The following is a 12506-nucleotide window of genomic DNA, read 5'->3' on the forward strand; positions in this document are numbered from 1 at the left end:
TGCCACCGTGTATATTATGCAAATTTACCACTTGGTCCCGCCGCCATATAGTTGGAATATTGCTGAATGTGGCGTAAAACTCAACTCACTCACTCCATCATTGGACAAACTTTGGTAGCGTCGTGGTTTGCTACTCCAAACTGTTAGCCTTTCCTTGAGGGTGCAGTAGTTTGTACACCTCTCTTCAGGCAGACAAGAGGTGTACAAAGAAAAATGACAACTAAATCCCTAAGATACCTTTTAACAAACTTTCATTTAATACATAAATTTTAACATGTACATATGCATGCAACACATTTTTTTTTATTGCATGTATTAATATTTGTCCATGCAGTTGATTTTGATAATTATCATGATTATTGTTCTACTCTATTTTTGTATACTATCTGAAATAAACAGATTATTTTTAAATTGTTGTTTGCTTTATAAACCAGTTGGTAAGTAATGGAGACATATGTCAGTCCATGGCCCACTGTAGTGACTGCCAGAGACCGTGAAGATCCAGGGTTAGAATTGGTCTTCTGTAACCCATGCTTATCGGAAGAAGTGAGAGTGACTAACAGAATCGGATGATCAGGCTCGCTGACTTGCTTGACACATGTCATCATATCCCAACTGCATAGACCGATGCTCATGATGCTGATCATGGGATTGTCTGGCACGAGTGAATTATTTTCGGACCAATGCCATATAGCTGGAATTTTGCTGAGCGCGGCATTAAACAACAAACTAAAGACTGCCAGATCACATATTCACCAGACATTACAGTTCGGGATAGAACACATGCTACACATAACAGTCTGAGGATTCCACTGCCTTTGTTATTATCACATATTATTGTCTATGTGACATATCACATTCACATTTTATGGCCCACTTCAGTTAGTTGGAAAGGCTGCCATTCATTCAGAAAAAGAAACTTTGCTCAAGGCAATAACTGGATACATTACATGATAAAGTAACACAGCAAGCCACACTGAAGCCTTTACTTCATATGGCATCAGTTCCTGAGTTTAATTGGACTTAACCATGTTAACAGACTTTCACAGGTCAATAGTGGCTTTACTCTTGAAGCGGCGACTTGGCCTCTCGGCAGTCTTCACCTTGAAATGGTTACCATGTACAGTGAATCGAAACCCCTCCACCTTCACAGTGAACACACTGTTCCGCTTGGGGATGTCTGGAAGACAAAACAGGGCAGGGCAGTGCAGTAATGAGGAATGGTAAACAGGGCAGGGTCTCTTTCAACAAAGCTCTTACCTCTTATACAACAACTGTAACCCACATAAACTTTTACAAAGTTTTACACATTGTCACTCCAGTCTCAGGTTAGTTTCACAGCACAAATAACTATTTCAACATCTGTTTAAGAGGAGGTCCAGTACACCATGATACCTTTGACTCTGTTGTCAGTTGTGATGATCTGAAACATGTTGCGAGATTCCTTCAACACTATCCCAGTGGTACCCACATAGGATGCACACTTGGACCTTTGTACTGTGATGATGCAGCCATGGAGGTCAGCTTTCATAAACTTCACAGTGGCTGTCATGTGGTTCTTTTCATTCAATCTCAAAGGAAGAAAAACATTATAAGGCCACAATACAAAAATCATTATATTCCATCCATTTTTTTTCAAAAATGTTCTTTCTTAACAAATTGTAAAAGGCATTTGTATAAATGAACTATTGTGATTCATATGAAGCATTTATATATGTGGTTGGACTGTATGATATTAATGTCAAGTTAAAGGGGACACACATTGCAGGTTTTCAACATATATGGAGACCTAAGACTATGTGTTAACAAGTGTACATGAAAATCTAATGATTTATCATTGTATAACTAGTACCTGACCAGAGACTGGCAGCTTTGTTAGAAAGTAAGTATCAGACAAAGTACTGCCCTCAATACAGCTGCTTTCTCCAATCTAGCTAGAGGTATCCAGGGTGTTGGACACCATGCTCGACTCAAAACGTGAACAAAAACACCAACTTCAGGTTTCTGGGTCTGCATTTGATGCCAATAAAGCATGAAATGTGATGTGATAAAATTGTTATGGAGAAGCATGTACAATGTGAATAACTCCACCGCCCACCCACCCCCAATGTATGTACAAAGTAAGTGACCCCTGTGCATGTTACGTACAGAAGCAATGACAACCTCCCGCCTGTACATGTTTACATAACTGATGACCCCCTACCTCCCGAGAACAAAATGGGTCAAACACACACACAAATCAGGGGCCCCCTCAGCCATAAATTATGAACAGGCCCTAATTTTAAAAACAAAGAAATCTTCCCATGAGGTCACTGATGAAGTAAACCAGATAACCTCTGACTTACATTACAGGTGATGCTTAAGGCTGCAGTCAGCATCACTCCAGTTGTATTACAGCAGACTGAAAGTAGTCCAGATGGAGCAAACAAGTGACTGAAAGCATGATTCGTGTAGTCGGACGACCCATTACATGCCACCCACACAACAACATGAAGCAACAACAGGTTCTGCCTTGGAGTCCTCACCAGTGGAAAGTTACAAGAATATATCCACTACACATCATGGTCATAAGATTACTCACTGCTGGAAGTCTATGAGATCTTTCACATAGCTTGTCCACAGGGCGTGCAGGGGGAGATAATCCTCATACCTGTGTGCAGTCACAATATCAGAATCTCACAGATTTTACAGACAGATATATGCGAAACAATTCTAATTATCTTTTACACCAGTTAATAAGTCATAAATCAATGTGGTGTTTCAGGAGAAACATCTGCTAAACATGTTCCAAATATAAAAATAAGAAATATATGCAACAGACAAAGTCGGCCATCTTATCCAATCCACCAACACAGCTTCCACATGGTGACAACTATTATGCCTGACTCTAAGAGTGTGCGTACGAATCCCAGATGGGATTCAACCCAACAAAAGTACTAGAATCTATTCTTTACTGAGAGAGTGTAATCCCAAATATAACATGTTAAAAGAAGAATTTAGTGTGAGCTTCAACATGTTAAAGGTCGAAGTGATGGCATTTGTCATATCACTTCTGAACTATGGTATCAAATACATCCAAATATGTCCAGGGTACTTAGGGTTACTGATGCAATGGATAATCAATGATGAGCAATATCTGTTGAAAGAAGTCAATCTTGTCATTTACTTTTGTTGATCCTTCTTGATGTCAAACAGTTTGAGTCGCTTCCTGTCCTTGTTTGAGAGTCCTTTCTTTCCAACACAGGCCTCCTTAACCTTCTTTCTCTTCCTGGCATCCAGGAACTCCACCTTGTGACTGAGGTCACCCTCCCCTTGCTGTAGTCTACGCACTGGTAGGTGCTTCTCCAGGAACGCTGTCACAAAGCCTTGCTTCTTGATTGGCTGCAGAGCAGATTAATACAATTTGCAAGAACTTATCATGCATTAAACTGACAGAACATAAAATTTCACCATGTCTAATATTCTACATAAATTTATGCATAAAACATTGATAAAATTCACATTTCCAGTGATATCTCATTTACATACATATATACTGTAAATTATGTCATATTTCATTTGTCCATACCACTGTACAAAGTATGGATAGCTTGAAAACCACACAAGCCAATATTACACTCTGTGTTTAACATTGTTGTTACCATGGTTACATGTAAGAGTCAAATCAGCATCATACATATGGTGGACACAAACTGTCCTTTCATCATGCTCATCAGCAGAACTCAGCTGTCTTGTTTCCTACCTTGAGTCCTAATTCATGGCCATGTATTTTAACTGACAATGGGAGTTGACTGTACAGAGTGTCTGAAACAACAACATGTTAAAGAGAACAGTGAACGTATATGAACCATGTCCATCAATATAACGTAATGTACATTACAAAAAGTCACTTTTGCACTTTCCCTTGGTACACCGATGTAAATATCCTGTTCTGTGGTTAGATAAATATCAGTATACTACAATAACTACGGTACCGGTGGTGGCTTTAGTTTCCATGCTCGGTCTTTGGCGTTTTTCAGACATCATGAGTAAGTTAATTCATTTTGTCCAACGAACAGAAATCAGAATGTGCTCAGCAACTTGGCTCCCCGTTATTGCCATTGCTAAACAGGTTTTCATCTTTGAAGGAAAGAAAGTTTACCGGGGACCATATTTATTTTTGTACTCTAAATAACTACCTCCATTCAACATAATTGCCTCTAATACGGTAAAAAATAATTAACTAATGCTTTTTAAACTATATCCTTACTATGAATTTCTTGAGTCAATAAAATAAAATCAGGCACATATTTTACATTTCACTGAAAATTTGACGAACGTTGACTGGTCCCTAAACATGGCGGCGTCCATGAAACACATGTCAAAATATTTGTTTCAAGGTGAATATTGACATATAAAAGTGAAGTCTTAAGGCGATTGCAGTTTGAAATTAGAATTGGCGTGTACATAAGATTACAGAATGTTGTTGTGGTTTTTTCAGTGGGCCATTGGGCAATGCCATTATTAATACATGTTTATATGATCGGATCATCGTTGTGTTAGCGCGATTTTATAGAAACGTTTGCCACCCAGTATATGAAATAGTAATAGATCTATGACAATTAGACATATTTCATGAAAGTTCCATAGTATCTCTTCACTGACCACTGGTGCCTCCTCTGTCTTTAGGCTTAGTTGTGTAAGGGTAGGTTATCTATCCTCGCCAACGGCTCTAAAAATGTATGGTTTGATTACAAATACCTTTACGGAAATTAACTCTGTGACAAACTAAACATTATTTATACAATTAACAGTGATGTCAGATCACAATTGTGATTATATTAACCAGTGAGCAGTTTTCAATTGTTAAAAGTCATTGTTTTCTGTTCTTGGTCCCTGAGGTCGTATGCTGTATATTGTTTACACCTGGTGCCCCTACTTATGGGTGTATCACCTGGGTGCAAGGTCCCTGTCTATGGGTGTATCACCTGTGTGTAAGGTCCCTGTCTAGGAATATATTACCTGGTGTAAGGTCCCTGCCTGTGGGTGTATCACCCAGGTGCACAGCCCCTACTTATGGGTGTATCACCCGGGTGCACAGCCCCTACTTATAGGTGTATTACCGAGTGCACAGCCCCTACTTATGAGTGTTAGGTCCCTGTTGATCAGTGTATTACCTGGTGTAAGGTCCCTGTTGATCAGTGTATTACCTGGTGTTAGGTCCCTGTTGATCACTGTATTACCTGGTGTTAGGTCCCTGTTGATCAGTGTATTACCTGGTGTAAGGTCCCAGTTGATCAGTGTATTACCTGGTGTAGGTCTTTCCTGTTGATCAGGTCCCTGTTGATCAGTCCCTGTTGATCACTGTATTACCAGGTGTAAGGCCCCTGTTGATCAGTGTATTACCTGGTGTTAGGTCCCCATCTATCAGTGTATTACCTTGTGTAAGGCCCCTGTTGATCAGTGTATTACCTGGTGTAAGGTCCCTGTTGATCAGTGTATTACCTGGTGTTAGGTCCCTGTTGATCAGTGTATTACCTTGTGTAAGGCCCCTGTTGATCAGTGTATTACCTTGCGTAAGGTCCCTGTTGATCAATGTATTACCTGGTGTTAGGTCCCTGTTGATCAGTGTATTACCTTGTGTAAGGTCCCTGTTGATCAGTGTATTACCTGGTGTAAGGTCCCTGTTGATCAATGTATTACCTGGTGTAAGGTCCCTGTTGATCAGTGTATTACCTGGTGTAAGGCCCCTGTTGATCACTGTATTACCTGGTGTAAGGTCCCTGTTGATCAGTGTTTTACCTGGTGTTAGGTCCCTGTTGATCAGTGTATTACCTGGTTTGAAGGTCACATGCAACGTAAAACACAACTTTGCAGATTCTGATACCTTTGGGTATGGACTTACCGAAACAAATCATCAAAAATGCAAATTCAACTTATAAAGTTGAAAAATAACACGATGAAAAAACACGCGAAATCGTAGTTCAAATGATTCACTAATTTTCCCCCAGCGGGGCTGCGCTGCGCTGCGCTGGGCTACAGTCATAGCACATGCGCAGTGAAATAGGTTTGCGCGCAGCTTGGAAGTGGGTTGTCCGGTGAATACTCGGTGAAGGCTTTGGTGTGAGCTATTTTTCTAATGTTTTGTTGATATTTCACAGGCGTGAGCTTTTTATATGTTATGGCAGTAGATTACCGATTTAACTGTTTATATAATTTCATTTGTCTATTTCACCACACGTTCTTCTTACCGAGTCATTTTCTCAGTTGGATACTTAAAAGCAATGTCATTATTTAGCGCTGACAGAATTTCTAACTGTGATATAGATATGTCATTGTCACAGACGAAACTCAATGTCTGTTTTATTGACACCTATGTGTCTGCCTGCCTGTCTGCTAATGACAATATTCAATACACAACTTCGATCACTGACCACATGCAATTTGAATTTAACACCTATCAGGCTATACACCATAAACAAAACGCATTGATTTATGGCCCGAGTTCGGTCTCTGTCACATTATGTAATTACACAGACAGGCAGGTGTGATACTTGTACACATGAGTGACATGTTATGATGTCTGTTGATTGCAAAATGGTATGCACAATAAATGAGCATGTATTTACAAAACCCAACATCTCTATATATACACACACAATGAGCCGTGGGGGCATCTGCAAATGAGCCAGCCATTACACTTGAGTGCACACTCACCCGCTCTGACTGGGTTCGGTATCCCGGCTGTAGGGCTTCGAGTCCATTTTTTGGACTTGGAAGTACAAGCAAAGATAAGCATTAACTGGCATGACATGTGTTCGATCACACAAGTGAACACTTACTTCTTGCTCGACTTCATATTTACGCATATGTGACTAACATTTCCTATTGGTCAGAATCAGTATTTGGATGTTTACTTGTCAAATGTTGTTCGTGTACTTCTTGTACTGCCTGCAAACTCAGTGATATACGCACGATTGCGGCATTTGGTTATTTTGCTCTTTTCACTATCCAGATCAATTTATGTTTATACATGATTTATCTTTCTCCATGTCTATCAATTGTATAGTTACCTAATCATGAATAAGTGAAATCTCAAGTTGTATAATATTTATTCTCATCTCCATGCCATGCAGCCACACCTTTTGAGGTAAACTGTTGATCTAGGTGTTATTAAAAACATTATCAGATGGGTTAAAGGTTCAGGGTACATAGAACTCAGTATGTCAGTGTCAATGGCTATCAATCTTCTTTCCTCTCAACCTCTACTGGAGCTCAAAGGACTGTGTTCTTTCATCCATTACTCTTCATTTTGTATACCAATGACTGTTACTTGTCAATGTATTACCTGGTGTAAGGTCCCTGTTGATCAGTGTATTACCTGGTGTAAGGTCCCTGTTGATCAGTGTATTACCTGGTGTAAGGTCCCTGTTGATCAGTGTATTACCTGGTGTAAGGTCCCTGTTGATCAGTGTATTACCTGGTGTAAGGTCCCTGTTGATCAGTGTATTACAGTATGAGCTTTTATATGGTTATGGCAGTAGATTATCATTGGGATTTAATCTGTTTATATAATTTCATTGTCTATTACCACCACACGCTCTTCTTTTAGGTCCTGTCATTCGGTCAGTGGATACTTAAAAGCAATGTTTATTTAGCGCTGACAATTCTAGCTGTGATATAGGCTATGCGTGTCTGTCACAGACCTCGACTCTGTCTGTTTTATTGACAGACAGATTCCAGTGATCTGGCTTGCCTGTCTGCTAATGATCTGCGCACGCATACTGAACCACATGCAATTTGAATTTAACACCTATCAGCTATACACCATAAACAAAACGCATTGATTTATGGCCCGAGTTCGGTCTCTGTCACATTATGTAATTACACAGACAGGCAGTTGTGATACCTGTACATCATGAGTGACAAGATGATGTCTGTTGATTGCAAAATGGTATGCACAAATAAATGAGCATGTATTTACAAAACCCAACATCTCTCACCCGCTCTGACTGGGTTCGGTATCCCGGCTGCTTCGTTTCTTGGGAAGTAAACCTAAGTACAAATTATTGCATATTTGATTTGCGATTTTACGCTTATAATTTTGTTTATATGTTTTTTCATAACCAGCAATGTATATTATATGTCATGAATAAGTGATAACTGTTTAAATTATGATTGATTTTTTGGTTGCATGTGACCTTTAAGGTCCCTGTTGATCAGTGTATTACCTAGTGTAAGGTCCCTGTTGATCAGTGTATTACCTGGTGTAAGGTCCCTGTTGATCAGTGTATTACCTGGTGTAAGGTCCCTGTTGATCAGTGTATTACCTGGTGTAAGGTCCCTGTTGATCAGTGTATTACCTGGTGTTAGGTCCCTGTTGATCAGTGTATTACCTGGTGTAAGGTCCCTGTTGATCACTGTATTACCTGGTGTAAGGTCCCTGTTGATCAGTGTATTACCTGGTGTAAGGTCCCTGTTGATCAGTGTATTACCTGGTGTAAGGTCCCTGTTGATCAGTGTATTACCTGGTGTAAGGTCCCTGTTGATCAGTGTATTACCTGGTGTTAGGTCCCTGTTGATCAGTGTATTACCTGGTGTTAGGTCCCTGTTGATCAGTGTATTACCTGGTGTTAGGTCCCTGTTGATCAGTGTATTACCTTGTGTTAGGTCCCTGTTGATCAGTGTATTACCTGGTGCAAGGTCCCTGTTGATCACTGTATTACCTGGTGTAAGGTCCCTGTTGATCAGTGTATTACCTTGTGCAAGGTCCCTGTTGATCAGTGTATTACCTGGTGTAAGGTCCCTGTTGATCAGTGTATTACCTGGTGTAAGGTCCATGTTGATCAGTGTATTACCTGGTGTTAGGTCCCTGTTGATCAGTGTATTACCTGGTGTAAGGTCCCTGTTGATCAGTGTATTACCTGGTGTTAGGTCCCTGTTGATCACTATTACCTGGTGTAAGGTCCCTGTTGATCACTGTATTACCTGGTGCAAGGTCCCTGTTGATCAGTGTATTACCTTGTGTAAGGCCCCTGTTGATCAGTGTATTACCTGGTGTTAGGTCCCCATCTATCAGTGTATTACCTGGTGTAAGGCCCCTGTTGATCAGTGTATTACCTGGTGTAATGTCCCTGTTGATCAGTGTATTACCTGTTGTTAGGTCCCTGCCTATGGGTATATCGTAATTGTTATAGTTCTCCATTAATATTTTTAGGCAGCAGAAGAGCGCTAGCCCCCTTGTGGTCTGGCATCATCAAGGTGGCTTTCAACCACACAGACCTTGTTAGAAGATGCAAAGGCCAATGAGTCAGGGAGTTTTGATGAAACCGTCCTGGAGCACATATCCTGTCCACTCTCTAAAAAACCTCTTAGGTAAGTGTACTGCAAAAGCAGTTACAAATGTAAATGTAAGAATTTGACTTATAATTGGTAATGGTTGAAGATAGTTATCTTTCAAGCTGTCATGAATACATCTTCTAAATCCTGTCTGTTCCAGGTATGACAGAGGAAAGAATCAACTTGTCTGTGATGATATTGGTGTTGCCTACCCAATAGTCAATGGCATCCCAAACCTTATTCCAGCAGACGCCCACATGATAAAGACTGACAAACCATTACAAACAGACTGTACTCCACCTGTGTGAGCCAGACTTCCATTGTTGTCGGGTATCACCATTACCTCTCAAGCCATGTGACATGTGATCATAAACTATTCTACCATGACATTTAAGTATGTTTGTTTTTGATTGGCTGTTACTAAAAAATTAGAAGTGAAAATTTTTCAATAACCACTTCTGAGAGCCGGTTCACTGCGCGTAGTGTCAAAACACTACGTAAGGGTAATGAGTGCATATCTAAAACGCGTTTTATTCATGGTGTATATGTCATGGCAGAATGGAGATAATCCTATTGTGTTTACGCCTGAGGTTTTAAATGAAACATTTAGCAGCGTTCAACCAACTATAATCACTTCCAAAATGTAAACACAATATAGGATTATCTCCTAATTGAAAACACCTGGAAATAATATGTCACATGTCAAACTCAAAAATGTTAATCATGGACGTTTTGAGTAAAAGTCGCCATTGTGATGCACAGCTCTGTATGGATAAAGATCTACAACAGCAGCCAGTCACATCCATCTCAGTGGTGTCTGTAATTGGATTTCTGGTGTCCCCCCCCGCGATGTTGCTGGAATATTGCTAAAAGCAGCGCAAAACCAAACTCAGTCGGTCAGTCAGTAATTGGAAGCCTTATGAAACACTTTCACGCTTTGTATTAAAAGTGCTGGTTGTCAATGACCCCATTAGGGACTGAATGATACCAGTTAAAGTACTGTCAGAATTAGGCTGTTACTCTGTATCCCTAAAATTTACACAACTTCAAGTAGCATATGTTGAAATAATCCACATCGGCCTAACTGGGCCTTCAGTGAGATGTGTAATAGGATATCTAGAAATGCATGTTTACTCGTAAAATCGGGCAAAACTTAGAAAAAACACGAATAGCTGCTGAAAACAATAGATCAGACTATAGATGGCAAACCAACCCACACGGACCAATATCTTCACTTCTCATCTAATCACCCACTGCAAGTCAAGAGAGGTATAATCGCCACCCTAGCCAAAAGAGCAAAGAACATCAGCTCCACAACCCAAGCCCTTGAAGTTGAGTTAGAACACCTTCGCCATGTCTTCATAAACCTTAACGATTATCCAGCTAACCAAGTCAACAGAACCATCAACACCACAGTCAACCCAAAAGACAAACCACCACGTCAACAATCATCCCCGTTCATCATCAGTATACCATACGTCGATACAATCAGCCACCACCATATCCGGAGACTACAACATAGATGTTGTGTTCCAGAGAGGCACATCAATTCAGCATATCCTACAAGCCAACGGTAAACCACCTACAAGCAACAAAGAAGACCCTTCAGGCGTTGTCTACCACATTCAATGCGACTGTGGTGACTCATACATAGGAGAAACGTGCCGCCCCCTAAACCTAAGAATCAAGGAACATCAGACATCTGTAAAGAAAAAAGACTCCAAATCAGCCATTTCCGATCACACCCAAGCCCACCCGAACCATACCATACTTTGGAAGATCAGCATCCGAGAAGCCAACCGGTCAGATTACAAAATATAGTATGACCAGAAATTATTGAGAATTTTAGGAATTTGTTTAATTGGATTTCTAGTATAAACAACCTTGACCAGCTATCAAGTCCTTGGTTTCGTTCAAGAAAGACAACTCCGTTAATCCTTTTTCATTAGTTTGTGAAGAGTTATTCCCCTTTGTTTACTTGCAGCAGACGACATTTTCAGTGATCCTCAGTATGGATGATTTAGTGAAGAGGAAGTTGATTTTAGAGTAATATCACAAGGACATCAGATCAGCTAAAGTGATTTCAAGTAGAACAGGCATCCCTTTGTCCACTGTTTATCGTGTTTTGAAAAATAGTGCAAATGGATATGGCATTGAGCACCAGGGAGGCGCAGGTAGGCCCAGAAAATTGACAGTCGGTGACAGTCGGCGGCTTGGTATTCTTGTTTCTAAAAACAAACGAAGGAGTTTAGAAAACTTAAGGCTTGATATGATTGATAGAGGAACTGTGGCTGTCTGTAAGGAGACAATTAGAACTGATCTGCATGCAACGGGTTGGCAGAAAAGTCGAGGAATTCCATAACCGATCATGAAACCTGGACAAAAGGAGCGAAGATTGAACTGGTGCTTACAGCATAGAAACTTTAACTGGGAAAATGTGATTTTCTCAGATGAAAGTTCTGTGTGGCTGTTTCCTAATACACTGAAATTCTGGACCAAACAAACTGAAAAACCTTTGTATCAGCGCCCAAAGTACAGTTCGAAATTTAACGTATGGGGTGGCATATCTGTGTTGGGGACAACGCCCCTCTGTGTATTTGAAGGGAATATGAACAGTGAGCGGTACACAGATATTCTCGAGGGACATTTACTTCCATCTGCTCACGTTTTCTATGGAAATGTTTTTATTTTCCAGCAGGACAACGACCCAAAACATCGTTCAAAGCATTCACAGGCCTGGTTTCGGACCCAAAATATGACAAGCTATAGCCCTGACCTAAATCCAACAGAAAATGTTTGGGGGCTTATGAAGGAAAGTGTCAATAAGAAAAATCTGACAAATATTGCTGAAATGAAAGAAGAGGTGGTCCGATATTGGGACAGCATGGACCACGACTTTCTAACTTCTTTGATCAGTAGTATGCCCCGCCGCATTGAAGCCTGCATTGCTGCCCATGGTGACTTGACAAAATACTAACTGTTCACCTGTCTTTGAATCTGGAGTTATGTTCTGCTAATATTCACATTTAATACGTGAGTAATGAGTGAATTGTTTTTAAAAATTACAATCTTAAAATCTCAATAATTTCTGGTTGTACTGTAAAAAAACTCTTAGAGGCAATCAACATCAAACGACTCAATCCGGCAATCAACAGAGATCAAGGTTATTACATCCCCACGGCTTACGA

General features: G+C 40.3%; 2 protein-coding genes across 2 annotated transcripts; one reads left to right on the forward strand and one right to left on the reverse strand.

Moving 5' to 3' along the window:
- Positions 1 to 234: 234 nt before the first annotated feature.
- Positions 235 to 4116, reverse strand: LOC124262210 (ribonuclease P protein subunit p29-like). Its single transcript, XM_046696680.1, has 6 exons — positions 3975 to 4116; positions 3743 to 3804; positions 3167 to 3381; positions 2582 to 2650; positions 1396 to 1571; positions 235 to 1180 (listed from the first exon to the last, which is right to left on the reverse strand). Exons 1-6 carry the CDS (start codon positions 4024 to 4026, stop codon positions 1044 to 1046), a joined length of 711 nt encoding a protein of 236 aa, XP_046552636.1. The 5' UTR covers positions 4027 to 4116; the 3' UTR covers positions 235 to 1043.
- Positions 4117 to 7897: 3781 nt separating this feature from the next.
- LOC124261956 (UPF0434 protein Meso_3270-like) lies at positions 7898 to 9707 on the forward strand. Its single transcript, XM_046696321.1, has 3 exons — positions 7898 to 7933; positions 9215 to 9354; positions 9479 to 9707. The coding sequence occupies exons 1-3, from the start codon at positions 7898 to 7900 to the stop codon at positions 9624 to 9626; spliced, it is 324 nt and encodes a 107-aa protein (XP_046552277.1). The 3' UTR covers positions 9627 to 9707.
- The last annotated feature ends 2799 nt before the right edge of the window (positions 9708 to 12506 follow it).

The sequence above is a fragment of the Haliotis rubra genome, unplaced genomic scaffold (assembly GCF_003918875.1).
Source record: "Haliotis rubra isolate DU_JTF1 unplaced genomic scaffold, ASM391887v1 Scf12, whole genome shotgun sequence".
NCBI classification, from domain to species: domain Eukaryota; kingdom Metazoa; phylum Mollusca; class Gastropoda; order Lepetellida; family Haliotidae; genus Haliotis; species Haliotis rubra.

Coding starts and splice junctions, on each gene's coding strand:
- LOC124262210 (XM_046696680.1), bottom strand. CDS start 4,026: ATGATGTCTGAAAAACGCCAAAGACCGAGCATGGAAACTAAAGCCACC. Junction 3,805..3,974: donor GGAAACTAAAGCCACCACCG/GTACCGTAGTTA, acceptor TTGTTGTTTCAG/ACACTCTGTACAGTCAACTC. Junction 2,651..3,166: donor ATCAAGAAGGATCAACAAAA/GTAAATGACAAG, acceptor GACTGCACACAG/GTATGAGGATTATCTCCCCC.
- LOC124261956 (XM_046696321.1), top strand. CDS start 7,898: ATGAGTGACAAGATGATGTCTGTTGATTGCAAAATG. Junction 7,934..9,214: donor TGTCTGTTGATTGCAAAATG/GTATGCACAAAT, acceptor GAAGAGCGCTAG/CCCCCTTGTGGTCTGGCATC. Junction 9,355..9,478: donor CTCTCTAAAAAACCTCTTAG/GTAAGTGTACTG, acceptor TGTCTGTTCCAG/GTATGACAGAGGAAAGAATC.